Source organism: Zophobas morio, unplaced genomic scaffold (assembly GCF_036711695.1).
Source record: "Zophobas morio isolate AGI-343-1 ecotype UQ-CSIRO unplaced genomic scaffold, CSIRO_AGI_Zmor_V1 ptg000044l, whole genome shotgun sequence".
Classification (NCBI taxonomy): Eukaryota; Metazoa; Arthropoda; class Insecta; order Coleoptera; family Tenebrionidae; genus Zophobas; species Zophobas morio.
Window position 1 is genome coordinate 1,915,823 of NW_026972149.1, and position 27,801 is coordinate 1,943,623.

Consider the following 27,801-nt stretch of genomic DNA (forward strand, 5'->3'; position numbering starts at 1 on the left):
TTGCCAATAGAGGTCACCAACCTGTTCCTAACTTCATTTAGCCAATTCATTGCGGCAAAATTAGCAACAAAACAGTGACGTACGTGGTGGTAAGAAATTCAGGACAAAGTGTTATTCTTTCCCAAAAATAATAAAGGAATTGGAATTAAGTAAAGTGAAGACATAGGTAAGATTTTTTTTAACATAGTATTGCTTTTTACGCAGTTATAAAAAATGATGATTTTGCAAATTAGTAAGGTTATATTTGCACAGATTAATGTATTTAATTTAGATTCTATTTATAATAAGAGTGATAAGGCATTATTTTATTAATCTGTAGGTTTTGCCGAATTATGTCAGATTTACCAATTGAACTTGAATTTCCTGTGTGGGGTCTATTGCCGAAAAAGGAAACAGCAGTTGTCTCGTTCCTAAACAAATATCCTGATTATGATGGACGAGGAACAATTATAGCAATTTTTGATTCAGGTGTTGATCCCGGCGCCCCTGGTTTACAAGTAAGCTTAATTGAATTTGAAACTCTGATCTAACTTTATTTTCTAGAAAACCTCTGATGGAAAAGTTAAAGTTATTCATAGATTTGATTGTAGTGGCTGCGGGGATGTTAATACAAGTACAATTGTGCAGCCTAATGATTCATGCATCACGGGGATCACTGGCAGGAAGCTCAAGGTAATCATATGTTTTATGTATTGCACTAAATGTTTTCATTGAGTAGGCAATATCTCGCTTATGGTTCAAGATATAGACGTGCAATCAAGGCTAGCGTACATAATTAAGCAACCAAGTTTACGCTGCGCCTTCACTTTTTAATATACCTGGTTATATCGTGTTGTGTATTTTTGTCAAAAATATCAGCTTATTAAAAATTTATAACGCTGAAAACGCAGAATATGATTTAAGTGAACGTCCGCTGCTATATTACTAAAGACAGATTATTTTTATGCTGTCGTTTGGGTGCGACGTTTGTACTGAGTAGGTTATCTGAATGAAGTTACAAGCTTTTATGAAAGTGGGTGGAGCATAAGTTTGTGGCCGCACAATAACACGCTGGTAAGCGGAGAAAGATAAGCTTCTCCGTAGTCTAGTGGTAAGGGCACCCGCCCGGCAAGCGGTAAACACTGCTTTGCTTACCTACAAGTTCATAACCTGTTGTACATGTGAAGCGCAGAGAGCAAAGTTCACAGTACAACAATTCGTTCAGTAACTATCAGTACACAAAAATAACGTATGTCAAAAATACAAGTTTGACAAATCGAAAATACTAACGTAAAAGAATTTACGTGCATTATGAAAGATTAAAAGTTGCCAATAAAACGATAGAGGCGACATCCGTGGGCAGTTATCTCTGCCATTTCGGCGGCACTGTTTACTAAAAAGCTTCTAAATATCTAGACGATATATTTCCTGAGTGACATTTAAAACAGTCATGAATGCGTATTGTAATTTTTAAATAGATCCCAACAACATGGAAAAATCCTACCAATAACTACCGAATTGGCGTAAAACACGCCTATGATTTGTATCCCGAGAGACTAGAGGAACGTATGGCGTCCGAATACAAAGAAAAAAAGTGGGACGAGAGCCACCGAAAGGCCGTGGCTGAAGCCAGCAGAAAACTAATTGAGTTTGATTCCAAGCATACAAGTTTGTTCCATTTACCTTCCACTTTTTCAAAACTGATACACCATTATCATTTTAGGTTCAAATTTATCAGACACTGAGAAACTAATGAAAGAGGATCTTGAAGCTAAGTTAGAAATTTTAACAAACAGTGAAAAAAAATTTCATGACGCTGGACCCATTTACGACTGTGTTCTTTTTCACGATGGCGAAAAGTGGAATTGTTGCGTAGACACGACCGAACAGGGAGATTTAGAAAAGTGTCCCGTTCTAGGGGAATATAGCTTGACTCAGAATTATGCACCGCTGACACCAGCGGACAATTTAAACTTTAGCATGAATGTGCATGATAATGGAAATATTCTAGAGTTGGTTGGTTTATGTTGTAAGTTTTTTAATTAACCATAGTTGGCAAAAATATCTTTATGTAATATTTTAGCGAGTCACGGTACTCATGTTGCATCCATTGCTTCTGCTTATTTTCCCAACAATCCAGAACAGTGTGGGGTTGCTCCTGGTGCTCAAATTGCCTCATTTACCATAGGTGATGGTAGATTGGGTTCTATGGAAACTGGTACCGCTTTAGTTCGAGCTATTATCAAATTAATGGAACTATCAAAACAACAAAAGATCCATGTTATTAACATGAGTTATGGAGAACATGCTCACTTTTCAGATTGCGGGTAAGCTTGTCGCTGCGTTACTAACAAATGCACTCTCTCTTTGTTCTAAAAATGTATTGAAAACAACTTTGTATTTAAAATGTTTTCAGGCGCATAGGAGACTTGATGAATGAAGTAGTTAATAAGTATGGCGTTGTGTGGGTCGCGTCCGCCGGAAACCATGGGCCCGCGTTGAGTACCATCGGTACTCCGCCTGATATCAGCCAAGAAACTATAATCGGTGTAGGAGCTTACGTTTCGCCTGAAATGATGGTAGCAGCTTATTCCATGCGTCAGAAATTACCAGGTACGTTCGTAAATGATGTTAATGCTCCTTTAACGTTTCAATTGTTTCAGGTATGCCGTTTACCTGGTCGTCCAGAGGTCCATGCATAGATGGCGGCACCGGTGTGACTATTTGCGCACCAGGTGGCGCTGTGACTTCAGTTCCTAATTGCACCCTCCGCTTCTCTCAACTGATGAACGGTACTTCAATGGCATCACCGCACGTCGCCGGTGCTGTCAGTGTAGTATTGTCAGGGCTTATCCAGCAAAATTTACCGTATTCGCCATATAGTGTTAAACGGGCAATAGAAAATACAGCTTGTTTATTGCCAGGCGTTGAAGTATTTGCTCAAGGAAGTGGGTTACTTCAAGTAGATAAATGCTTCGATTTCTTAGTAGATAACCACAATGTACAAGAAAGTAACATTCGTTTTCATATTAGTTGCGGCTCGTCGAATTCTAAAGGGATTTACTTGAGATCAAAACCGACTAACACGTGTTCTTCTTATAACATCTCGGTGGAGCCGAATTTTCTAGACGCTGATAACGTAGACGCTGAAATTAAGATAAAGTTCAACATGAAACTAGCTCTAGTTTGTAATGCTTCGTATGTTAGTTGTCCAACGCACTTGGACGTATCAAATGCAAGCCGAGTGTTCGCTATCAAAGTAGATCCGACGGAGTTACCTGTTGGCGTTCACAGTACGTTTATTCAAGCATTTGACGTAACTTGCATTACCAAAGGACCTGTTTTTAAGATACCGATTACTGTAGTACAACCGATGGAACTGACTTCTCCAAAACATACAGTTTCATATAACTCTATACTTTTTAAACCGAACACAATCAAAAGACACTTTTACGTAGTACCACATTTTGCTACTTGGGCTGTTCTGCGCATGTCTTCTACAGACCCAAAAGGTGTGGGACGGTTTGTGGTCCATTCCATGCACTTGTTGCCGAAGCAAAGCTGCAAAACCTTAGAATCCAACAAAGCGGTTACCGTTAATGCAAATGCCGACTCGATAATTAGTTTTCAAGTCCGAAGTAACACAGTCTTAGAGATTGTCATTGCCAAATATTGGGCGAATTTAGGTGAGATGAACTTAGACTATTCCATATCGTTCTATGGAGTTAAGGCGAACCAACAAGGGATCACCATGCACGCAGCAGATGGTATACATTCAGTCGAAGTTACGTCGCTGCAAGGAGAAGAAATCCTACCATCGGTAACTTTGAAAAATTCCGTCCAAATTTTGAAGTAAAATCGAAACTGTTTGAAATTTTTTAATGAATGTTAATTAAATATTTGTAGACCTAGTGAAGGGAAAGTGTCGCCTCTCACCACAAGAGATGTCATACCTCCGAATCGTCAAATCTACGAACTGCTTTTAGTTTATAACTTTTCAATAACTAAAGCGACTGAGGTGTCTCCAAACATAGCGCTCTTGAGTGATGTTTTGTACGAGTCAGAATTTGAATCGCAGCTATGGTTGTTGTTCGATTCAAACAAACAACTTCTAGGTTGTGGCGATGCGTATCCTTCAAAGGTGAGCAATCTGTCAACAAGAATGAAACAAAAAAATGTTCGTTGATTTTTCAGTATTCCATAAAACTGGAAAAAGGAGATTACGTGGTCAGGCTGCATGTTAGACACGAGAAAAAAGAGCACCTCGACAAACTAACTGAAGTACCTCTTCTTTTACAACAAAAACTAAGTACCACAATTACTTTGGACGTTTATAGTAGTTATTCTCAGGCAGCAATAGCTGGTAAAAAGTCTAACGTATCTCATGGATTACACTCCACAGTAATGCCTTTTTATATCGCTCCGTTACCTACCGATAAGTATGTTTTTGCTATCGTTATAGTTTAAATTCACATTTTGTGTAGATTTGTAGCTAAATCAAATAATCCTGCTCATCTATTGACCGGATATATTACATATTGTAAAGATGACTTGGGCAAGAAAGTGGATTCCCACCCCTTCAAATATATCTTGTTTGATAGCTCGTCGAAGAAGTCTTCAAATGGAGCGAGTAGTAATTCAGACAAGTCTAAATTAGACGAATGTAAAGAAGCAGTAAGAGATATCAAGACTCAGTTTTTGAGCAAAATGGGTATTTTACGACTTTCATATTTGTATACCTATGTATATGTGTTTTCGACAATTTCAGACGCTACTACTGCGGAGAAGATGTACGAAGAATTTGTTAGCGACTACCCCGATCATCTACCTTTCCACACCGCGTTCTTGCAAGTATTGGACCCTTTGGACGTTAAGAGAGCTTTCCCGACGCTGACATCCAAAAATTACCAAATTAATAAAGATGCGCAGAGTAAAATAATCACAATATGCGAAAAAGCTTTAGACAATATTAGCGAAGATAGTATTCTCGCATTCACCGCTATGAAGACGGATTTACGACCTGAAGCATCCAAAATCAAAACGTTAGTTCTGAAAATGTAGTCTTTTTTTAGCTCAACCGTTGTTTTAGATCCATGGATCAAAAGAAGAACGTTTATTTAGAATGCTTGTGTCGAAAAGGAATCGCTTTGTGTAGACAATATTTCGCTGAAGATAACGAAAAAAGTGATATATTAGAGTCCGTTTCCAAGATTTGGAAAAGTTTAGTACGATTTGTTGACCCAAGTGATTCAAAGGTATAATTTAATTCGCAAGTGCTAATAGTACTATTAACTTTGATTTAGGTGGTGACGACTTACGTCATATACTTCTTGCTGTGGCATGCGCGAGTGCATCAACAATTAGGTAGATTGTTGAAGTACGCAGTCAGACTTCAAGATGAAAGACCTAGCAAGGATTTAGAAGAAAAGATAATAGAACTTTGCAAATTGAACGACTGGGAATATTTGGCGTCTCACATTCTGAGAAATTTACCCTCAAAATTTCCCTCAGCATATAGACCTTTTTAAACAATAATCATAATTAAGCAATGTTAAGTATTTTCACGTAATTAATTGCATTTAGCATAATTATTATTTTGTGTTACGGGTAGTTGTTATTTGTTTTGTTAACATAATGAAAAAATTCGATCGCCTTTGTCTTGTATATATAGGTACATTTAGTTCTGAGATGAATGAACACGACATATGATACAGAAGTGCATGCTTATTCCCCTTTTTTAAAATCAGAGTGATATTTATGTTACTATCTACTGTTACCTGTGCTGTTGGAGTGAAGTCGATTAAAATTAAAAGTAAACAATTTGTTTTTGTAACCTTATTTATTTTTTTACAAAACTTTAAAATACGTCAGATTGGAGAGAGACTTCTCTTGTCTACTGACTTTAATTCCGGGTGCCACACATCTACAATAAGTACTAGTCTGAACGATGTTCCGTTATGCCATACTTCGTGCTCGAAACTGTCATCGAAAATGAAGACTTCACCGTTTTTCCAGCTTCTGAAACAGTGTTACATTAACCAGTGCTTCGACGACCAATAGCAGGCGCTGATAAGTCACGTGCTATTGGAAACTCCGCCTCCAATTACCTCACTTCGTCGGCAACCCGAATGTACGTTTGCGGAGGCACTTTAAGTCCCAAATGTACCCGCAACCTACAATTAGTTGGTCCACAATGAGGCCACACGTGTGTTCCTGGATGCATCACACTAAATTTGGTCTGACCCCGTCTACAACCTCTAGCATCTGGTACACTTTCGATAATTCTACACGTAATGGGGCATTTTTTACAATTATTTACATTTTTCTGTCCTCTAGCGAACAACTCGAATTGTTTCCAATCGCCTGTATCTTTTAGATTTTCTGATTCGCTTTGAAAGAGACCGTTTTTATTTAAAACGGAAATACCTTCTTCGCGGATTTTCTGCCAATTGTTTTCCAACGCGGTGTATAATTCGGCATACGGAGTTTCCTCTTTTTTCCACCACGGTTGTCCTTTAAGGTGGGCTACGTTGTACAGTGAACGCTGATACTTTGATAAGAAGAGGTTATGTTTAACTCCGTCTTCGTAAACCTGGAAATTTCTTCATGTGGCACTCAGTGGAATAAAGAGATTGGGAAAGAGTGTAAAGTAATATGTACCTCCATCGCTTCTTTAGTTTTTCCAAGACGAGCTAATGCATCTCCTAAATGGAAGTAAAAACGGCCGTCGATCACTCCAGGTGCCTTTGTGGAGATCCCTTTTTGTAAGTATGACACGGACTCATTGAGTTTATTATCAATGGTTTTGAGAATAAAACCGTAATGAACGAGCGCGAAACCATCATTAGGATGCTTTGATAAAGTTTCTTCCAAAAGTATCCTGGCTTTATTCACCCTATGACAAAGTCCACTTTAACGATCAATATATTAAAGAGAAGAAAACGTACCTGTTGATTATTAAATAACTAACAACTAATTGATTTTTGTATTTTGTTTCTTCTGGAAAACGCTCAATTAACTTATGATGGACATCAATGGCACTTCTGTAATTTCCTGGAACGTACGATGAATCTAAATTTGTGGGAACTGTGATACTCGGTATACATACCCATGAATCTCATACGATTGATGCATCGATCAGCTACAGTTTCAAACAATGCATCTGGGACTTTTTCAAGTGTTAAAATTCGCAAATAGATGGCGATGGCCTTTTGTAGTATGTCGTTACTTCTTTTTTTGTCGGCCAATATGTCTAGAGCTTGAGCTTTTCCATACAGACTTCTGGGTGAAGAGGAATAGTTTTGGAGAAGGGCATCAAAAAGCTTAATTGCGTAAGCCGTATTCTAGTATTAGGAAAAAAGACAAAAGCAAACCGTTAGTAAAGTTAATAAATATTAAATTGTAAATGTAACAACATCAACGCAGTCATATATAATTTATCAACAATTTTAGTGAAGTGGTCGAAATTAGTGCGGAATTACACAAAAATTGTTGATAAGTTGATGCATTGTACCAAAATACTTTTAATTCTCATTAAAAACAAACAACACTTTAATTTTTATTCAACACTCCAAATAGGCGATTGGCTGCTTAAATTTTAATTACACACAAATCTACAAAAATTAAAACAGTCAAAAACATAATAATAGCTAGGAAAAATATAAATGGAATTTCCCATAAATCACTCCTAGAGAAAATATAAACAATATATAGTTCTTCCGGAATTTAAAAACTTACATTTTGAATGTTTTTATGAGCCTCATCTAGTTTTTCTTTTATTTTGTAATCATCTTTGTTTGTTATATTTTCATATTCGTCTGTTTCGGCGTCAGATTGCTTATCAGACTCAGATTCTTCTGGTTCGTTATCGCCACCGACATTGATACCTATAAGATCACCAACATAAACATAAAACAAAACCGTTAAACAACGAACAAAAATAAAAAATCAACGAAAAAAACGTATTTAAGGCAAACTTGTTGGTTCTTTCTGAATTCAAACTTCAAATCAAAGTGTAAAAATTATTATAAATGAGACTATTACGTTTCCATGACGAAAACTGTTCCTCTAAATCTTTTTCGTTTTGAGCTTCTCGACTGCCCCTTTGCAGTTTCCCGTATCTTGCTTCAAGTCTTTTTAATAAGTCATCATCGTCATCTTCCTTTTCATATTCGCCAGTTTCTGACTCTTCGTCTTCCTCCTCTTCCTCTTCTTCTTCTTCGTCCTCAACTTCCTCTTCCTCTTCTTCTTCATATTCTTCATCATCTGCTTCTGCTGGTTTAGTCTGGTATTCCGGTTCACTTTCCGGTGTTAAAGATCTGGCGTAAGTTGTTCTCAGTTCTCCGTATTTTAGTTTAGTCGGTTTCACTTCGCGCCTGTCTTCGTCGCTTTCTACTTCTCCATCCTCGTCAGAATATTCTGATTTAAATGTAACGTTATTATTTTGACTTTCCTTTTGGTACAAATAAGAAACATAAAGTTTTGCTAAAAATACCTTCTTCTGCTTCTTCGATATCGCGTTGCACTTCTTGATAAGTCGGTGGGACTACAATTGTATTTCTTCTAGAAAGATCAGGAGCCGCTTCGTCTTGTGCGGGAGTTTCAGAAGGCGGAGTAGCTTCATAAAAATTTCAGAACGTTAAAATATGGCGCATAAATTTAAGCGTTTGCTTGCTGTTGCAGTGAATTATTCGCAACGTGTATCTTATTAGAAGCAACTGTTGACAAGTGTACGACGGCATACAATTAACAAAATTAATACCAGGAAATGCAATACGGTTAGTGCAAAGATGAAAAAAAGCAAAAGGCATATACAACATACAAAAATTTTGAACAGGAAGGTAACACTTAGAGCATGCATTTACTGACCAGACTTCCACTTTCTAACGAGAACGACGTGTGCTACTACCAAAAGAGCCACGCCGACGCCAATCTTTACAACCACTGTAACATACAGTAGTTTGCATAAATACATTATTTGCATTTCCTGATTTACATTTGTGGAAAAGAACCAACAAATTAGACATTTTTTATTGAGGAACCAATATTTGATTGTTGTACTAGTGAATGAATACTTACTGTTAGTGTTCTGTTGGTTTTCGTCTTCGGCATCTTCGCCTCCTTCCTCTTTTACGTCAACTTCATCTTCCTAAAATTCGCCTGTTATAACAACATTTAACACAATTTGTTTTTATTACCTCTTGCTCTTGGCTTGCTTGTTCGTCCTCTTTAAGCTCCTCACTACCTTTTTCTTCTGACTGTTCTGGTGCATCTTCTTCCTCAGACGCAGCTTCCTTGGAAGCAACGGCCTCCTCGTCACCTTCGTCTTCTTCATCTGGTTCATCTGCTTCATCTTCATCTTGCTCCTCTACACTTTGCTCAACGTCTTTAGAAACTGCGTCTTCTTCCTCTTCCTCTTCTTTGTCTTCTTCATCTTCCTCTACATTTTCTTCTGATACCTCTTCATCCTCGTCGGCGTCTTTTAGTTCGCTTTCGTCCTCCTCTTCTTCTTCTTCTTCCTCCTCGGTAGCAGGAACTTCTTCAGACGCTTCTGCTTCTTCCTCATCTTCGTCCTCCTCCGTCTGTGCTACTTCTTCAGACGCTTCTGCTTCTTCTTCCTCTTCCTCGTCTTCTTCCTCCTCCGTCTGTGCTACTTCTTCTGAAGCCTCTTCTTCGTGCTCATCGTGATCTTCTTCCTCCTCCTCCTCTTCGTAGGCTTCGTGTGAATCGCCTTCTTCATCTTCTCCATGATCTTCGTCCTCTAAAGAACTCACCACGTGATCACCTTCATCGTGTTCATCATGTCCTACACTATTATCTATCCAGCCTTCAAATAAATGTGAAAAACGAGATTCTTGATCTGCTGTATCTACTGCAAAACGAGTGGCGTTATTGTCTGTCAAAAGTCACCAGTTCTACTTACAGTCTGTTAAACCTCGATGTTCTGTTATAATTAAACCAATGAGAACTGCCAAAGCAGTGAATAATATAAAGAATATGATTTTAGCACATATTCCACCACCTGTTCCATCTTCTTTGTGAACATGGATAGTTATGTCTTCGTTTTGATTACTGGAAGAAGAAGAAGGTGTTTGTGGTTGAGTAGGGATCTGTTCCGCAGTGTCATCTACAAACAACACTGATTACACGTAATGCTCAAATTACAAGTGTTAAAAAGCATGCAAACTAATTAGTTAGTACATGTGCATTCTTTATAATTAAAAATAGAAATTTAGCGTATTTAGAATAGAGAATCTAAAAATACACATTCAATCTGTCTTACCTTTTTTTCTTTTTTTATCTTTACGTTTCCTTGGCTGAACGTCTCCCGACATTTTCGGTCGGGTTTATTACTTAAAATAAATACAACACCACCATAAAAACTTTTGCTTGAAACGTACGATTTAGAGGGGTATTTTCACCATGCGATAAGCAAGAGAAACGTATACGAGTTTTATTTAGATCCAAAAACGACGTCGGGAGTCCACGACAAGTTCCGATTACACCTAAAATAAGTTAATTTAGCTTAACACATTATTGCGCACCGTGGACCGCGTAGGTCCTCAAAATACATTTAAGGTTAACCACCATGTGGAACAACGTCAAATATAATCTCCCACTACATCACTACACGTTAAACAATTACAATTATCAACAAACGATAGACACCTCTGGAGATTCCCTGTTTTTCAGTTTTCCGCTTACCTTGAAAGTGACGCCTACTACAAGTGGCGCCGTACACTGTCAATTTTATAATTGGATTACAATCTCTGAAGAAGCGGCAAAAGTTTTTTTCATTTTATATGTAGCCGTTTCACACACCAGACAGAAAAGGGGTAACTTTGAAATGAAACTGACTTCAATTTTTTAAATGCTGTAATTAAAGTTAGATGACATGACACTTTTGTCATTTTGCAAACTGTTACTGACACACTTGCATTGACTGCTTGTCCTAGTGATTTGATAATAATCAACTCAACTGGAACCGTAAATTCTCGCCAATTTTTGTGTTTTTGTAAATGAAAAATTTGGCCCGTTTATAAACTGCACTTGTAGGAGAAAATTAATTATGGTAATGTTGTTTTCTTTGGCAATTGCATTGTGTATAGTTTCCCTTGGTAACGCGATGCACAATATACTTTTGCCAGTCGCGTGGCGGCGGTGTGACGACCAGAAAACAGCATTTCCCACGATAGACTAGTGCTACTCTACCCTCTTTACAGGGCCACCCCACCTTATTGTTAATCACATTTATATCACAGAGTCAACATGATTCGCCTTATCCGAATGACCATTCGGGTCGATTTTGAATTTTGCGCCAATTTTACAATTTTTTTGTGATCGCGGAAGCGTCTGCAATATTCAGAGGGTGTTTTGGTACTGTTACTTTCGAACAATGATCACCTAACAGGATCTCTTGTAAACCGTGCCTATACTGAGGTTACCGTTAGTGCTTTATATTTCATTTTTTAAGAGTATGTTGGTATCAAATAACATACGGTACTTATTTTTGGTAATTGTGCAGCATCTGCAAGGTGGTCTCTAAATGAAAGAGAGAATAAACGAAAGTCACCCTTTCAGGTAACAGAGAAACGGTGGGACGGTTTCCTTTTTCCGCTGCAGCGGTAGGACTAAATTTAATCTGAAACCTGTCAGAGGATACACACACAATATTATTCCAGAGAGATTACACTATGCAACAAATTAAAAAAAAATTAAATTCACAGAATGCACAGTATGTAGTTAAAATTTCTTACCTCAAACTCAATTGAGGATTATGCTTGAAAGAATCGTATCACATCAGGTTTCAAAGTGAAAAGTGTTTATTGAATTTTTTGAAATCATACAAAATTAATAAAACAAAACTTCATTTTTCATTGAAAAAGGTCTTTTTTTTCGAACGATTGGCATTCTTATTGTAGCCAGATCTCGCAGTATCCCTCTGAAGACACCAACAGAAGTCTGCAAGCATGGGTGGATACATAAAAGCGATATTTTTACGATTAAATGCAATCAAGTGTCCCAAAAAGTAAGAAAAACAAAACACCCGTTATCTATGTTTTGTAATGTGATATGAGTATAAAACATTTTTTTCTTTATTATATGGAGTATAGGTACCCAACCTATCACATCAGGTATCACAATGAAAAGTGTTTATTCAATTTTTTGAAATCATACAAAATTAATAAAACAATACTTCATTTTTCATTGAAAAAGGTCTTTTTTTTCGAACGATTGGCATTCCTATTGTAGCCAGTTCTCGCAGTATCCCTCTGAAGACACCAACAGAAGTCTGCAAGCATGAGTGGATACATAAAAGCGATATTTTTACGATTAAATGCAATCAAGTGTCCCAAAAAGTAAGAAAAACAAACCACCCGTTATCTATGTTTTGTGATGTGATATGAGTATAAAACATTTTTTTCTTTAGTATATGGAGTATACCCAACCTCAAACACTATCTGAACTTTCTGTGAATTTTTTAGTGTTGCATAGTGTTATCACCGTTTTTTCGAAATACTAAAATTAGTTACATTATGTTGTTTACACATTTTAGGTGGCGTGGTGCCATCCGAGAATACAGTTTTACACCCCATGTTCTTACTTATATTTTTTACTTAAACGGTACAACCCTAATAAAATTTTATTGACCTGTCTAAAAAATGCGTTTACAGCTCTAATAAAAGAAAGTGATGTTTCTTTTGAAAACGTCTTTAGCGAGCCGCTTTTGTGTACAGGGGTGAAAAAATAGATTACTTCGACAGAACTTCCCTCGCTTGCCAAATCCAGCTCTTTCGAAAAATAAAACGTGCTAACTTTTAAATTGCAAAATGTTGTTTTGATTTTTTTCCAAAAATTTGGACGCTTTGGGTAAAAATTCGGCACGGAGTCATAAACTGCATGTGTAGGACTATGTTATTTTATACAATTTAAAACCCATTTACTATGTACAATTCTGAAGTGACGTCATCACATCATTGGAGGGGATGATTAGACAAATTTTGGTCAGCGTTTTACCATGTACATGATATTGCTAATATAAGTACAAAATTTGACTACAATCGGCCCAGTACTTTCGGAGATTATCTGTCTAATAAAAATCCGGAACGGCAGACAGACGGACGGACAAACAGACGAAAAAGCAATTTAATTTTCAACGTAAACAAAATGAGTATTTTAGGTCACAAATTTTATAAGCTTTATGGAAAGGAAATTTTAATCTGTTTAGTCCAGTTCCTTGTATATACGAAAGTTCGTCAGTTTTGTCTAATAAAAACGCCAACTCAAAACAAAAAGCACGAAATTAGACGGTCATCAAAATGACTCATGTCCCTTTGGGATGGTGTTCAATAAAGATTTATTTAGTATCATTTTGATATGACATAATCAACTTTCCACAGTGGATGCACACAAAAATTCATGATTAGTATTATGTCAATGTTAATGTCATTTATTAGATGCATATGCATAAAGTTAAAAATATCGAGATTTATTTAATAAGTGATCAGTATTAATACAATTCTAAACTCTATATGAACAGATTCTTAAAAACGTCAATTTTATTATTATTTAAAGTTATATACTTCAAAAACAAAATAGCATTAAATTATTATGTGTCATCAAAACGCATTCTGTTACATAATCTATTAACAACGTATACTGTCGATGGTTCCAAAGTTGTATTCTGTAAGAAGTCGCCATTTTGTATAGTTCGTTCAAAAAATAGAATTACTTATTACAGACTCTCACACTTTCGGGTACCTTTCGGGGTATATCTGAAAATTATGTGGCTGTCAAATTTCACGTGTTGGTATTATTATTATTAGTGATGTTTCCTACGAGTTAATAAAATGAGTAACAAAAAAATATGTGACCAACGAGTCCTAGGAACTAACAATTTTAGTTTTATCAAAACATCGTCAGTTTTTGGCAAGCTTGTTGCATACAGTTTTTTCATTCAAAAACGACAGTAAATTCTCGTTTATAAAAACACATCATTCAAACACCCTATTTGTCAGCACCCGGAACCGTAATATTAATGAAAACCATCCCAATCACATCGATTCATAATCAACGTCCCAGCAATCTCAATTCTTAATCGAACCTCCCTGCCATCAATCGCTACTACACTCGTCATTTGCAATACCCATCCAATCTTTCGAACCAGAATGGATCCTTAAACAAGGACACAACATGGGGGTGCCTCGTACTTCCGATGAAGAGGGTAGCAGTCGCGTGTGGCTGGTGCCTCTGGTGGGGATAGGAGTGGGGCGAAAACGTGGCCGAACGTCGCTAGGGCAGCCGTCAGATCAACAGGGCAAGACACATTTGACGGCGGGTTGTACACGCGCGAATATGGTTTGACAGACGTCCGACACGCGTCCGCTTCCGCAACTGTCTTAGCTACAAGTGTCTACTTCGGATAAGGTGGTGATAGTGCTGAGGAGCAATTATGGATCACACGTTACCTCAAAACACGCCGCTGCACTGGGGCTACTCGCCCAACAACCCCAATACTTCGTGGGCGCCCATGGCCAGGGCGGTCAAGAGGCCCCTGTCGGAGAGTGATGACTGTGATGATGTCTTCTCGGAGGAATCTTCCAAAGAACAGTAAGTGAGGGTAGTTAATGCCAGTAACTAGAAATTTTTGCCGTGGAGAATTTCGTTTTACGTTTCAATACCCAAAAAAAGGGTTGTCACGGTATAACATTTAGCCACCAATAATAATAAAAATGTTATTAACATAATTCGAAAAGATGTGTAAAATTAGATCTTAATTAAGACGTACGGGTATGGTTTATTTCCGGTATATAAAATTTAAAATAATACTAATAATGCGGGAACAACGGAGGGTCCAAGTTTGATCGCTGTGGGACTCCAGTTACAGTCCTTGATGTAGCTAAGTGAGAATAATTGTTACGTTTTTCAGATGCACATCTCCTGGTGATGCGGACAGTTGCCAAATGTTATCGCGGAAGAAGCGAAGGGGTGTGATAGAGAAGAAAAGACGAGATCGCATAAATATGTCTCTGTCTGAACTAAAACGTCTTGTCCCTAGCGCTTTCGAAAAACAAGGGTCGGCGAAACTGGAGAAAGCGGAAATCCTTCAAATGACGGTGGACCATCTGAAAATGATCCACGCTAAAGGTAAGTTATTTATTTAAAATGGCACAATTTCTTGGCAACGTAACAATATTTCATGGCACGTTGCACTAATTCCAAACAATGAGTGACGTGTTTTCGTGAGAAAATCGTTGCAAAAGAGAGAAAATGCAAATGCGTGCGATATGATCACCGTGAATCACAGCCGAGATTTTATCCTTTTAATATCGATAAAAATCATGAAAAACGAAAGGGAAGGTATTAGTTCTCATTCATAATTCAATAGGTGTGGGTTTAGAGTTAATAGTAAAGCGTAGAGCCGCACCACCTAGCAGGTGAATGAAGGGTTGACCGCGGCGTGGGAACATGCGGTAGGCCAGCTGGAGCGCCACTGGTAAAGACCCGTGGGAATAAGTGAGCCGCTGATGACAGATAACTGCAACAGGTTTATTTTTGTTTACTGGAACCTCTTGAACGCACCCTTCGCTAAGTAGGACGCTTGGTTTTCAGGTCTGGACGCCTTCGCCTACGACCCCCACAAATACGCGATGGACTACCACGGCATGGGCTTCCGGGAATGCGTGGCCGAAGTAGCGCGATATTTGGAGCGGATTGAGGGCCTAGACGTCCAAAATCCGTTACGGCTCCGTTTGACTTCACACCTTCAATGTTGTGCAGCCCAGCGTGAATTGGCTACAAAACAAGCAACGTCGACGCCGTGGGGTTACGGCTCCACCCAACCGTACCCTCCGCTGAACACACTTCCTCCATCCCCGGTGCCCAATCACGGCCCCATCGCCAATCTGAACCCCCACCAGCCGCCGCCGCCGCCCTTGCACCACCAGAACATGCATCACGAGTTGGGCCACTTCGACGTCGCAACGTCTTGCCCGCAGACGTCCGCCCCCGCCCCTTCGACCGACAGCCGGCTCGCCCCCACGACGTCGATTCTGACGCCGCTCACCACAACTACCTCGTCCGCGTTAGCCTATAGTCCGCACCAATATCCCGTCAACACCTTCAGTATTCCGACGACGAGTCACCACCAGAATTACAATCAGAGCAACATTCCCACGTCGCAGGGAGTGAAGCAGTTTCGACCGTGGGGTGCTGAACTTGCCTACTAAATAGTGTGTCTTAAATTAAGTGCCGCCTCCAGTGCCTATAGTGATAAGTGATTTCACTTTGCTTGCCATTCGAGTACAAAGTTTGCTTTGCACGGGAGTGGAGGTTTTAGTCATTTTGTACCTATTCAACGAATTTTTATTTATTTTTCTACTGTACGATCTAAACATTCCCATATAGAAATATTTTTATAGACTTTTGCCAGAGTGGCTATTTTTGTACATTTTATGATCTCACGTCGTATGTCTAAGATGTGAAATTTGTTGTGATGTTCTTTTTAGCAATAAATTTTTTGTACAATTTCGTTTTTCAACTCCTTACTATATCTATCTCTCTCGCGCACCCTGCACAAACTTTTCGTGTTGCAAGAAATGTCTATTTCTATTTTTCTAGTGTGTCAAAGGCTCAATGAGGTGAATGACATGCTACGTGATATGGACAAGGGCCGGATGAATGTGCAGATAGCAGAAAAAATAAAAAAGTTGGTTCAACCCCTTCCTCGTAAAGACGCTTTGTGTGTTTTGCAACGCATTATAAACTAGTAAAACTGGAACAAAATGTATGTATTTAAATTTCGGAACAGGACCTCGCAAATGAGACAATCTTTCAAAAGAGTAAAATGCAACCCTATTTGCGGATCATAAACCTGTTTTGGAAACATTGCGAACTCTTCAGGCGTGAAGCAAATCTCAAATAACAATGAACTTCCCTACAATTATTTTCGTTTTCTCTATAAAAATGTGTGTATTATGTATAGGCTTTTCAAATTCACACAAAATACAAACGGTGTACAACGGTTATTTATATGAATATGTAACAATATGCACGTGTTCTCCACAAAGGGAGGTTAAAGGAAACGCGTCGGACTATTTCGACGCGGTAATCTATTACTAATTCCTGCACTTGCACTTACACACTTGGTGGGCAGGCACAGTTCTAGACTAATTATTCTCGAAAGTATAATGCTTTAACATAGATTCGCACTTACGGTTTTACCCTTCTAAAGCGGTAACCATTTTACAAAAACCGGAAAATTCGTAAACGACATGTTTTTTAAAAACAATATTGGTTAACCCAGGGACATATAATATGCAGGCCTCAAGTTTTTTATGACAATGAGCCAATAGAGTCACTCTACGTTGTGGTACTAGGAGACTAGTGGACAAGTTCCAGTGATCCTACTCCTACGACGTCGCATATCACTGTTAAATTCAAGAAGTGATATATTAGACACAATATTTGCTTTTTTTCTTCCTTATGCTATTTTACTGTTTTTACCGCACACTTTTTTTGAATGTGTATATACTTTGTTGATGCCTATTTCCGTGGGTGGATCTAGAGGAAGTACCTCTAGCGAATTAGTCTGACGGCGGTGTTATTATTAAAATGTGTGATAAAAACTGAAATGCAAATAGTAGCGCTCACGTCCGTGCAGGGTATGGGGTTGTAATGACATGACTCGGTTAGGGTGGCGGAACGTGGGAAATAGTTGGGAAGCCGACTCTCATACGCACACCGAACAGCGTCCGGCTGACTACGCTTGCACACGCCATTCTCCACAGCCTACAGTGCGCATATACTGCGCTACACTTGCGGCATCACGAAGCACTTACAATAGGGAAGTTAAACAGTTAAACTCCCTCATTTTCAAAGACGAAGCGATTAAAGCAAAAAGGGGATTGCTTTGTGCGCGCTAATAGGAGAATCCAAATATGTAGTGGTCGATGAAAATGATAATAATAATAATAATTGTTGGTGTTCGTGCGATCGCGTTGGCTACAGAAAATCTAGATACCCGACAATCACATTTATTATTATTATTATTAAATGCGTTTTTCCATTTCTTTTACATTACTTTAAATGTTGTGGAATGTAGGGTCAGGGCGTGTGCATGATAATGGGAGCTTATTCCGGACTAGTTCCGCAGTCTATTCTTGTCTAAATACACTTCTGTCTCAGTGGGAAAAGGTGCTACCTTTCCCCCCATTAGCCCGCATAAGTTTACTCATGTATCAAACATCGGTATATCACAATAAAAATACACCTGCTGAATATTTTTTATCTACATTTGCTTGAAAATAAAATTTTTGAAGAAATTCTGATACCGATACGCACCTAATTATTCAATATATTTTTCTTTCAAAAGTTAGAGGTCAATAATGTCAACCTTTTCAAATGTCATTTCGGTAACTCAAGTCATACAGTAGTTGATCTATAAATGTAAGTAGATTTATACATATTTTCAGACACCCAGTATGCAACTGTTTCACTTTATTAATCTACGAAGGAAAGATCGTGAACTAGATTTTCTAATTTTAGTTGTTTTGACTATGCCAACTCTTGGGTATATGGGTTGACATTTTGGGTCAAATTTACTCAAAACTTTGTAGAAATGTTAGTAATTTCATCGTTATACACATATATATTAACGCCCCCATAGTTACAATGATTATTTAACAGCTTAATAATGGAAAATATTTCTTCTACGATGTGATTGATACAAATTTAATGTAGTTAGTTGATTAGAATAATTTACTGAAAATTGTTATTTGTTACAATTTAGATGTTTATTCAATACATATTCTTATTTAGCGCAGTTAGATCGTTTTATGACGTTGTTGACTCTACTTATTAGTTGTTTATTTAATTATTTGAAGCAAGTAAGTAGTACATAAAATACGACAACTATGATGTATATAAATAGATGTATCTGTCGCAGAATGTATCTTACAGTCGATCAGAGTTAGCACAATCAGTTATCAAATAAATATAATTGATTACCCATACAGTTACATTATAGTTACTGTTTGCAATATTTTTACATCAAGTTGAAAATTTTTAAATGCAATATGAGAACACTTTGTTGGGGTACGCAAATAAAAATCATGATTAAATCTACATTTGTAAATCAGCTATCTTGGCGACACTGAACTTACGAAAAAGTAGAAAATATGTGGTTGATTGATCCCATCTATACAACTTGTCATTAAACTTGGTTTTACGTTACTGTCACACAACACGATCACATTACATTAACGGGCATTAAATTTGGACTTTACAGCATAGGGTTACCTTCACTAATAAGTGAGATATTGTTAAGGAAAAATTGGACCCCCCCCCCCTAGTAATATAAAACAATAAAAACTAAACGACATTTCGAGGTCTGAACGCAAATTACCCTTCATTATGTTATAAAAATTAGTTGCAGGTGTTTTCTCTTTCTTTCTTAAAAGAAAATTGGTAATTAATAAAAATAATATCCTTATCGTATATAAAGTCTACTAGAGAATGGCTTATCAAATGTTCGCACCTGCTTTTAAATATCAGCCCGCCTCAGCAGTGATGTATTTGCATTCACTTAACCTTGAAGGTGTGTATTTCCCAATAATAAGGGTCATAATCGTCAGATCTGTTTTCAGCAGTGTCATAAATAGCACCTCTCTTTTACTCTCTACTCTACAGGAAGATTAGATTTTAAATACTACAAAATACACATTAGGAACGTTTTAAATTTAAATGAGGAAGTCTAATGGATACAATAGAAAGGACAAGTGTATGTGAAGTTTATATTTTCAAGTCTTTAACCTTTTGTAAAATTTTATTAGACAATTTACAACATTTCTACTACACACGAACTTCAAATATAGTACTCACCAGTAAATAGGATTTAAATACATTAAGTACATACAAATGAAACGTATTAAATAGCACAAAACAATAACATATGTGTTTGTCAGTTACCAATTATCCTAAACTCGCTAAATTGACAAAAATGTTCGTGCAAATTTTTTCTAAACTCCCACATAATATTTTCTTTATTCTTATAATTAATAGTAACGAATTACTTCCACTCAATTTATGTAAATTTATCTTGTCAATACATGTTCAATTAACTATTTCCCGTTTAACGCACGAACGATCACCAAAAAGTTGACATTTGCATTATTTCTATATGTGTTGATTGATTTCGCAAATAAAACGTATAGCTGACAATCACACGCGTTTCGGAACTTCATCATTTTGTGATTCAGAGAACATGTGGCCATTTAACGAGTCAATATTAATCACGAATCATTACGTTGTACAATACTGTGTCAATTTTGGGTGGATTTATGTTTACTGTTAACTAAATTGCAACAAGAAATGGTGAGTTTGCAATTTTTACAAAACTTCGTTATTGCATGAATTAAATTTAGTGTCATGCGTAGCTATGCAAAACAAATATGTATAACATACACTAGTGTGGCACTGTGTATTATTGCACACTGGTCTCTTATAGACAAACTTTGAAAATTTTGAATTTTTCTTTGTTCAGTACACCAAATATACAAATTTCTGATTTTTTTTACTAAAAATTGTGACACCACGCTGGCTATTACATAAATTTTGGCTGTTATATACATATCAATTTGCACTTGTTTGGAAAAGTTCCGCAATTCATGAATATTATCGCAAATTAACGCCTTTTTAATTCCACTCCCTCTGACGTAAAAACACAATGGCTTCTGTAAATGCAAAATTCAATGCGTCAAATGGATATTCTCAGGGTTTTTTGTCTGCTCACTTAGCGAAGAATTATGTCCGAATTAAAAAATATTAAAGCGACTGTTGGGAATTGGGACTGCTATAACACTGTGTGAAATTAGGGGTTGATCTTCATAAACTTTCAATCCTCTGTTGTAAATAATTCTGAGTGTGGGAATAATAACTTCATTGCTGGTTATATAATTTGAGGGTGAGTGAACGAGGGTGAGAGTCAAGTGCGAATCATGAGTAGGAGGGGAGATAATGTATATATACGATCGCGGCGCCAATTCTTAATTCATTTGGTTTATAGCAAGCGAACAACGATGTCGGTTAGAAAGTTCTTAACTTCGACTGGACACAATTGCCTTAAGGTAAATATTTTCATTTTGCGTTTATTACGCGGTTGCTTACAGTTTTTTTTTTTTTTTTCTAGATGTTGAAATATTGGTCCACTACGATACAAAACCGATGCCATAGAAAAAAGTTTTATAACTCAACGTTTTCGATTTCTACACATGAACGAGGAAGTATTTCCACTGAAGTTACCGTTTTGGATTTTGATACCACACCCTGTGTATGTCAAAACTATCAGAAGGAAAGAGCTCAGAACGAATTGAATGAAAATATTGAGCTACGGTGGAGATACAACTACTACTAGATATATTCTTATAAATATGTAAATATTTTCAAAAGGCTGTGATTATTGAATACTTTTGTAAATACTTAGCTATTAAAGGATAATTTATAATAAAAATGTTTTTCTGAGGTTGATTTATTTTTGATGAATTCTTATAGTTGAAAAAAAAGAACACAAAGAGTAATTCGGAATTTAAAACTAAGAACTGGGTATTCAAAAATATTATCCAAGTGAACTATTTTTTGAATTTTTGGAAAGATAAAATTTCTAGAACAAATACATTTTGATTCATATTAGCTTTCCCCAGTGTAGTGTTTCACATAAAAATAAACAAACTGTTCATAAGTTTATAGACAAATTAACAAAAATTCTAACCTCTCTGGTCTCAAAAGCACAATTAATACCGTATTATCTGAGGGCGTATTTATCAATATATTTAATGATATTAAGATGACGTCATACATTTTTAATGGAAGGAAACTGTGTTCGGTAAATGAGATCGTCTTCAAGGTAAAGTTAACCTAAATTAAGTTTATATATTTTTTTAAACATCTTACATAAGCTATTTTCGGTATTACCAAACCTGACACCGCCAAATAAAAATTTTCAAACTTTCATATGAAAAATGATTTCGAATAACATAACGCAGTATTATAATTTTAAGGTACCTACATTAAGGTTGTAGAATATTTTTATATTTATAAATATTAATTATCACAACTGACAACTGTATAACTAAATCTAACTTGACCAGAAATTTTTCGACAACACTATATTCCAAACTACAAAAATTGCTGGAGTTAGTTTTGAAATGTCAGAAAAATGTAAACAATTTTAAAAATCAATAACAAGTTTCACTCGTGCATGGTGAACTAGAAATCTTTACGAGTAAAGATAATAGCAAACGATAAACTACACCTGCATGACAAATTAGAGGCTTTTTTATACTAATTAAACTGTTTATATTTTCGACTTTGACACTCATATGATGTTATAATGATTTTGTTGTCTTAGTTTGGTACCTTGCAGTTCAATGTTTATTTAGTTATGCTGTTACAGGGAAAAAATCAAATTTATGTATACAAACAAAACATATTTGACTATTTTTGTCTTCTTTATTGACAGTTAGTTAGAAATTATGACAAATTTATCAACGTCAAAAGATGACTCAGCTAATGGGCTTCCAGAGTAGTTAAATACCACCAAGTTAAGACAGAACAATGTCAAAAAAATGTCAACTATAAAATTACAAGCTGTTGGTCGTAGCCTTCTTTGAACTCCAATTTAATTGGCGTTTGGACTAACACCACAAAGAAAACAATAATGAATTCGCACTACATTCGTTATTCAAAATCAAACAACGGCACCCAAACAACAAACACTATCATCAAAGGATGCAACCATCAACGTCCATTTTCAAATAAAGCTTAGCCGAGGCTGTCAATATAACGTAATTAAAATAACAAATTTCTAATATCTTGAATATGTAACCAAAGTAACGAACAGCAATAGAAAAGGGCGCCCCCTCTGCACTACAGGGACGCACTAGCATCTTCACTTAGAACCCTAAAACTTAAAAAAAACGTCAAAACGTAGTACTGTCAAGTGTATGTAAAACAGTTAAGATGTCAAACAAGAAACAAATGATCTTTTATTCTTCTGAAGACGAAAAAGACGTCCCAGCTCTCCATTTCAAACCGAATATCTTAAATCCCGTCCTGGAAAAAAGGCATTAGAATATAAGTCGGCCATTATGGTCACGTGCATGTCTCGAAAACGGAAACAATGGACAGAAGATCAGCGTGTGCCGAACACGCGCCACTGACGTCACAACTCAAATCTTTTGCTACCATTGCTTTTGTGTGCTCTATTTCTGGCTTGCCGAAAAGGTATTAGCATGATTCATAAAATCGTTTCTTTACAATAATTATTGGGAGTGTTGACCAATGAGCAGATGCGATTTGAACGCCTGTATTAATGACAACATAAATTGCCGCAGTCGATAAATTTATTGGTAAACGTGATATTTTAGGTTTTGAAGGATTACGACGGACAGACGCCGGATTAATTAGTACTTGCGCAGGTGAAAATGGTTTTGCGAATACGCTCGATACAGTTACGCAGTGGCAAGTGATTGAGTAAACCGTGAAAACAAATGTGTACAAAAGGCGTTTTAACTGTCTTGACGTGTTTATCCACTAAACTGCAGATTTTTGGCGTTAGTAGTCCATAGTTGAACATTTGTAGCAAGCTAGACTGTGATATAACAAGAACGTAATTAAATGACCAAGGCCTGTTCTATGAGGATACACTGATCTTAGAAAAGTACTTGTTTTTAATCACAGGAAATGAATATATATGTTTCCACTGTACTGTTTTATGGTATTTACAAATTTACTCACAAATGTAATTCAAAATATTTAAGAAAATGGTAAAAGCGTGACACATTTACACGCTATGAAACATTATTGGTATCAACAAGCTTACTAAAACCAGTCACTCAGTCAATAGTTATTGATATGTAAGTGACCGCATATTCTCCAAAAATAATTGACCGATAGAATAAAATTGGGGTTAAAAATGACAGAATATTTTCTACCTCCAGAAACCTTGATACCGATTTTCCACTGACTTAACGTTTGAAGGGAATGTTTCATCTTGTTTGTTGAATTTAGAAAAGCTTATGAAGGAAAAATCAAACTTAAATGATATCAAATTAGTATAATATGATATATTTGTGTTTACACATATCAATACACCAATGACAGTATTCCCATGTAATTTACACTGAGTCAGATATAGATAATAATTAGTTCTTATATATCTCAAGCATACACAAACTTTTAAATTTACAAAACTGTGTCTAAAATTCAATTTTGCAAGAAATAGGTCCAAAGTATGGTAATACACGTACATAGTAATGCATAAAGCAATAAAATACATTACAATCAAATAAACAAACCAGAACATGGTTATTTGTAACTTTGATAACTCAAAGTTGCCAGATTTTGTAATTTTGAAAATCTTCATGGCTTTGATAAAACGCTTAAAAAGCAGCATTTTGTAAAGCCTCATTGATTTCCACTATCATCCTAGTCACCTTCAGATCTTCAGCTAACAGGTGTTCCATTAATACACGTTATAGGAGTGCTATCTTTAGACTCCACGATGACAAATCGATGAAGAGTCGTGATGGATTAGGTTGTTGTTGAAGCTTTTGAAAAATATCACTGATATTACAACAAAAGATCATGGTAATATTAACTCTAAAATGTAGCTTCATCATTCTTTTAATCAACTTGAAGAAGCACACTTTTGATAAACACATAATTAGGGCCCCAAATATCATATTTAGGTGTTACGTATCGGCCGTTGGTCGCAAAACATCTATAGCTTAAATCTGATACCACAACATAGACTAATTACGAATTTCAGTGAGTTTCGGTTGTACAAAAACCTATCAAGAACCAATAGTTTATTAAAGTAAGGTACTAGAGACTAAAAATGTTGAACACTGCATATTTAATTAAAACTGAGCGACAGAAGTTTTTGTAAGAATTTTGGAACCCTTGAAAAAATTAATGTCAAATCAGTATGACGTCACGCGTAAAAATAAAAGCGCCACTTCATAATAGTCCAATTTTTATAAATGCTAAGTGAAAAGTTGATCCTTCCAATATAAATAAAAATACTAATTCAGCTGATGCGTATGGTAAGAAATCCTAAGGTCGATAAATACCTTGACAATAAGATAAAATTACACGACACAAATCCGAAAAGTAGACAATGACCTTATTCATTGAAACCGGTATAGTAAACAAAAAATCCACGTACCCTAACTCTGTATAGTAGCTGAAGGGTATTACAAAGAACAACAATAGACACATTATTCATCAAATATCTCAGAGGGAAACTCTTGCACTAATCAAGGACACTATAAAATACTTTTTTTTTTACTTTTAAATGGTCCAACAGGTGCGACTGGATTGTATCAAACAACAAAAGGACACTTGTGTCACTTATAAATTTACTTAGCCCGTATTGTTTTTCGTATTATACTTCCATTTGGTCAGCAATGACTGAAAGCCTCTATCTACAATGTCCATCGTAAGAATACATACGATTAGCATTAGGCCCAAGGGACTAGTTGACCATTGGACACGCGATCAAGCCCTCTTTCGCAAACGCACGTCCACCATTGTTTGCTTTACAGAAATTGGGTTTGCATACCACTCGTGCACACTTTTTGATTAAAACAAATACTAACAGAAATTGTGCAACCTCAATACCTTTGACGCGAAGGCAATATTAACTGTTCCTAATTTTAAAACGGACCAACGGTCGCCTTAATTATAACACATTGTGCCTAATACTCACAATAATAAATACAAATGTCAAGAACATGTCAACGAATAATATAAAATGACAAAAAAAATCAACCCCTCGCTTTAAATTGAACGTTTTAATTGTGTCAAATGTAAAATAAGAAAGGGGTTAGCTGTGTTGAATCCCCGCAATTAAAATCTAATTCGAATCGCCGCCACTTTGAAGTTTTTGTTCGCTTTGGGGCTTGAGGAGTTATGGATTCATAAAGTTGGGTAATCGAAGTATTGACTATATTAGAGAAAGGAAATCGCGCAACAAATATGAAAATGTCACTTTTGAATAGAAAATCTGATTTAGCAGCGACAACAATTCATGATTGTAAAGTTTACGAGCCGTGAAGGGGCCAGATGTGAGATTTGTGTTTGGGTTACTTATTTGGGGGTGATAGGTCTGTTGCGTAAAATGACCACTGTCCACTTAACTACTGGGATATGCTCCATCAGGTCAAGCGTAGTGTCCTGAAACCGCCATTCTTTGTTAAAATAACACATAGGGTGGACGTTTTAACTTGCAAACTACGAAGTGATATTTTTTCGGTTCATAGAAACCGAAAATTTAATTCGTGAACCGATTACTTTGCAATTTCAAAATAAAAGAATAAATTCCAACAAACTCAAATTTTGAACGGTTTTTAAGAGGATTTTCAGAATCAGTGTGATTAGTAAAACTTTCCAACCCACGCGTATCAAAGTTGAAAGTCACGCGTCGAGCATGGTAACAATAACTCTAAATTACGAAACAGTTAAACTGAATTAGAAAATTCGGGATTTCGAATTGCAGATTGAAAAGCGATCAATCAAAGCTTTAAGTGCTGGGGTTGCCTCTCTATAATCTAATAGAAAATTAACGACGACTTCAATAAAACGTCGGTCGCTTGATAAATTGGTTCGGAATGATCGGTTATTTTTAAACCTGCAATTGATAACAGCCATCCCCACAAATTAATAATTTTACTTCACACCACGGTGTCAGTTGTTTAACTGAACACGTGTTAGGAATTGCGTCGTCGCAAGATCCTGAAACTTGGGCTGGCATGAGAAAAAAACAAAAATAGCTCGCATAGGTAAGGTCAATGTTCGCACTTGCATGGCGAAACTATGTTTGAAGTTTCAAGTTGACCAGAACCGATATCTGAAATTAAAAATTTCAAAAATATCGACGGCTTTGAACACTAGGCGAGCTTTATATGCGAAGCCAGTGTCGCTCCCTCTAGTGTCTAGTGTGTAAATGAGCAGAAATCGGTGTAGGTAGCGATATTATGAACGCAACAATATGTCGACAACATATTGTTACTAATGAACTGCTATAACTTCAAATTTATGCATGTATTTTTTTTTTTTAATTTTTTTTTAATTTAAAAAATATCCATTTAGTCACATTATTTGCGAAAAATTGATAAATAACTCTTTACTTGGTAATGCTTCAGAAACAAGGGAAACTCCGTGTAATATTTTTTTATTATTTTATACTTCATGATTCCGAATCTGAAAATTACTTTTTTTTACTTGTGTCATTATTCATTAATAATAAATATATATTAAATATGTGGAAACACCCCAGAAAACATAAATATAGAAAAGTATACCTAGGTGCTACAAAAAAAAAAAACGCAGACATTACAAAATACGAACTTTTCATTTTTGTCACTGTAAAAAAAATTAAGTAACTTGGCTACCATTTAACTTTTTTTTTCAAAAAGGAAGTGATGACATTGCATGTCTCCTTTGTCATTTATCTATTTTATGGAAGATGAGTTATTTGAGGTTAGGGTACGAATATAAAACTATTTTTACAATAAAGTCACTCACCTGGATTTTCGCGGAGATTACTTTGCCTTTCTCCTCAAATAATTATTTTAATAGAAGGATCAACAAACTTCAATTTGCCAACTAAATAATTAACACTTTGCAAATATTTCGAACATAATCATACAGCAAATGAATAAATACGTTTGAATGCGAAAAAAAACTAGACTGCTTTATTTTACACTATGCCTACATCAGTTATTAAATTAGCAAAAACAAAATATAAACACTGCCAAAAAT

The 27,801-nt window shown here is 36.2% G+C and overlaps 3 protein-coding genes and 1 long non-coding RNA gene across 8 annotated transcripts; 3 read left to right on the top strand and 1 right to left on the bottom strand.

The window, feature by feature from the left end:
* Nucleotides 1–5,799, top strand: LOC135141740 (tripeptidyl-peptidase 2). 2 transcript variants are annotated; one of them, XM_064073116.1, is made up of 14 exons: nucleotides 4–166; nucleotides 320–497; nucleotides 544–672; nucleotides 1,458–1,647; nucleotides 1,703–2,008; nucleotides 2,063–2,306; nucleotides 2,396–2,592; nucleotides 2,643–3,831; nucleotides 3,886–4,120; nucleotides 4,174–4,418; nucleotides 4,464–4,690; nucleotides 4,748–5,021; nucleotides 5,069–5,234; nucleotides 5,283–5,799. In XM_064073116.1, the coding sequence occupies exons 2-14, from the start codon at nucleotides 333–335 to the stop codon at nucleotides 5,505–5,507; spliced, it is 3,792 nt and encodes a 1,263-aa protein (XP_063929186.1). In that variant the 5' UTR covers nucleotides 4–166; nucleotides 320–332; the 3' UTR covers nucleotides 5,508–5,799. The 2 variants fall into 2 exon arrangements, with proteins under 2 accessions (XP_063929185.1, XP_063929186.1); XM_064073115.1 differs by having other exon boundaries at nucleotides 1–166; nucleotides 4,464–5,021.
* On the bottom strand, nucleotides 5,800–27,785 carry LOC135141741 (aspartyl/asparaginyl beta-hydroxylase). Of its 4 annotated transcripts, none has more exons than XM_064073119.1 (14): nucleotides 27,565–27,785; nucleotides 10,262–10,484; nucleotides 9,902–10,105; nucleotides 9,177–9,850; nucleotides 9,058–9,127; nucleotides 8,848–8,922; nucleotides 8,474–8,596; nucleotides 8,023–8,397; nucleotides 7,717–7,865; nucleotides 7,088–7,322; nucleotides 6,927–7,032; nucleotides 6,640–6,874; nucleotides 6,087–6,571; nucleotides 5,800–5,994 (listed from the first exon to the last, which is right to left on the bottom strand). In XM_064073119.1, the coding sequence occupies exons 2-14, from the start codon at nucleotides 10,311–10,313 to the stop codon at nucleotides 5,847–5,849; spliced, it is 2,931 nt and encodes a 976-aa protein (XP_063929189.1). In that variant the 5' UTR covers nucleotides 10,314–10,484; nucleotides 27,565–27,785; the 3' UTR covers nucleotides 5,800–5,846. The 4 variants fall into 4 exon arrangements, with proteins under 4 accessions (XP_063929189.1, XP_063929187.1, XP_063929188.1 ...); XM_064073117.1 differs by having other exon boundaries at nucleotides 5,800–5,997; nucleotides 27,565–27,784; XM_064073118.1 differs by lacking the exon at nucleotides 27,565–27,785 and adding an exon at nucleotides 10,551–10,658 and having other exon boundaries at nucleotides 5,800–5,997.
* LOC135141714 (hairy/enhancer-of-split related with YRPW motif protein) lies at nucleotides 14,309–16,439 on the top strand. The gene is made up of 3 exons (XM_064073050.1): nucleotides 14,309–14,589; nucleotides 14,909–15,126; nucleotides 15,592–16,439. The coding sequence occupies exons 1-3, from the start codon at nucleotides 14,432–14,434 to the stop codon at nucleotides 16,206–16,208; spliced, it is 993 nt and encodes a 330-aa protein (XP_063929120.1). The 5' UTR covers nucleotides 14,309–14,431; the 3' UTR covers nucleotides 16,209–16,439.
* LOC135141684 (uncharacterized) lies at nucleotides 20,603–21,498 on the top strand. Its single transcript, XR_010282412.1, has 2 exons — nucleotides 20,603–21,104; nucleotides 21,167–21,498. It is a non-coding gene; the product is annotated as an uncharacterized LOC135141684 (long non-coding RNA).
* Nucleotides 27,786–27,801: the final 16 nt, after the last annotated feature.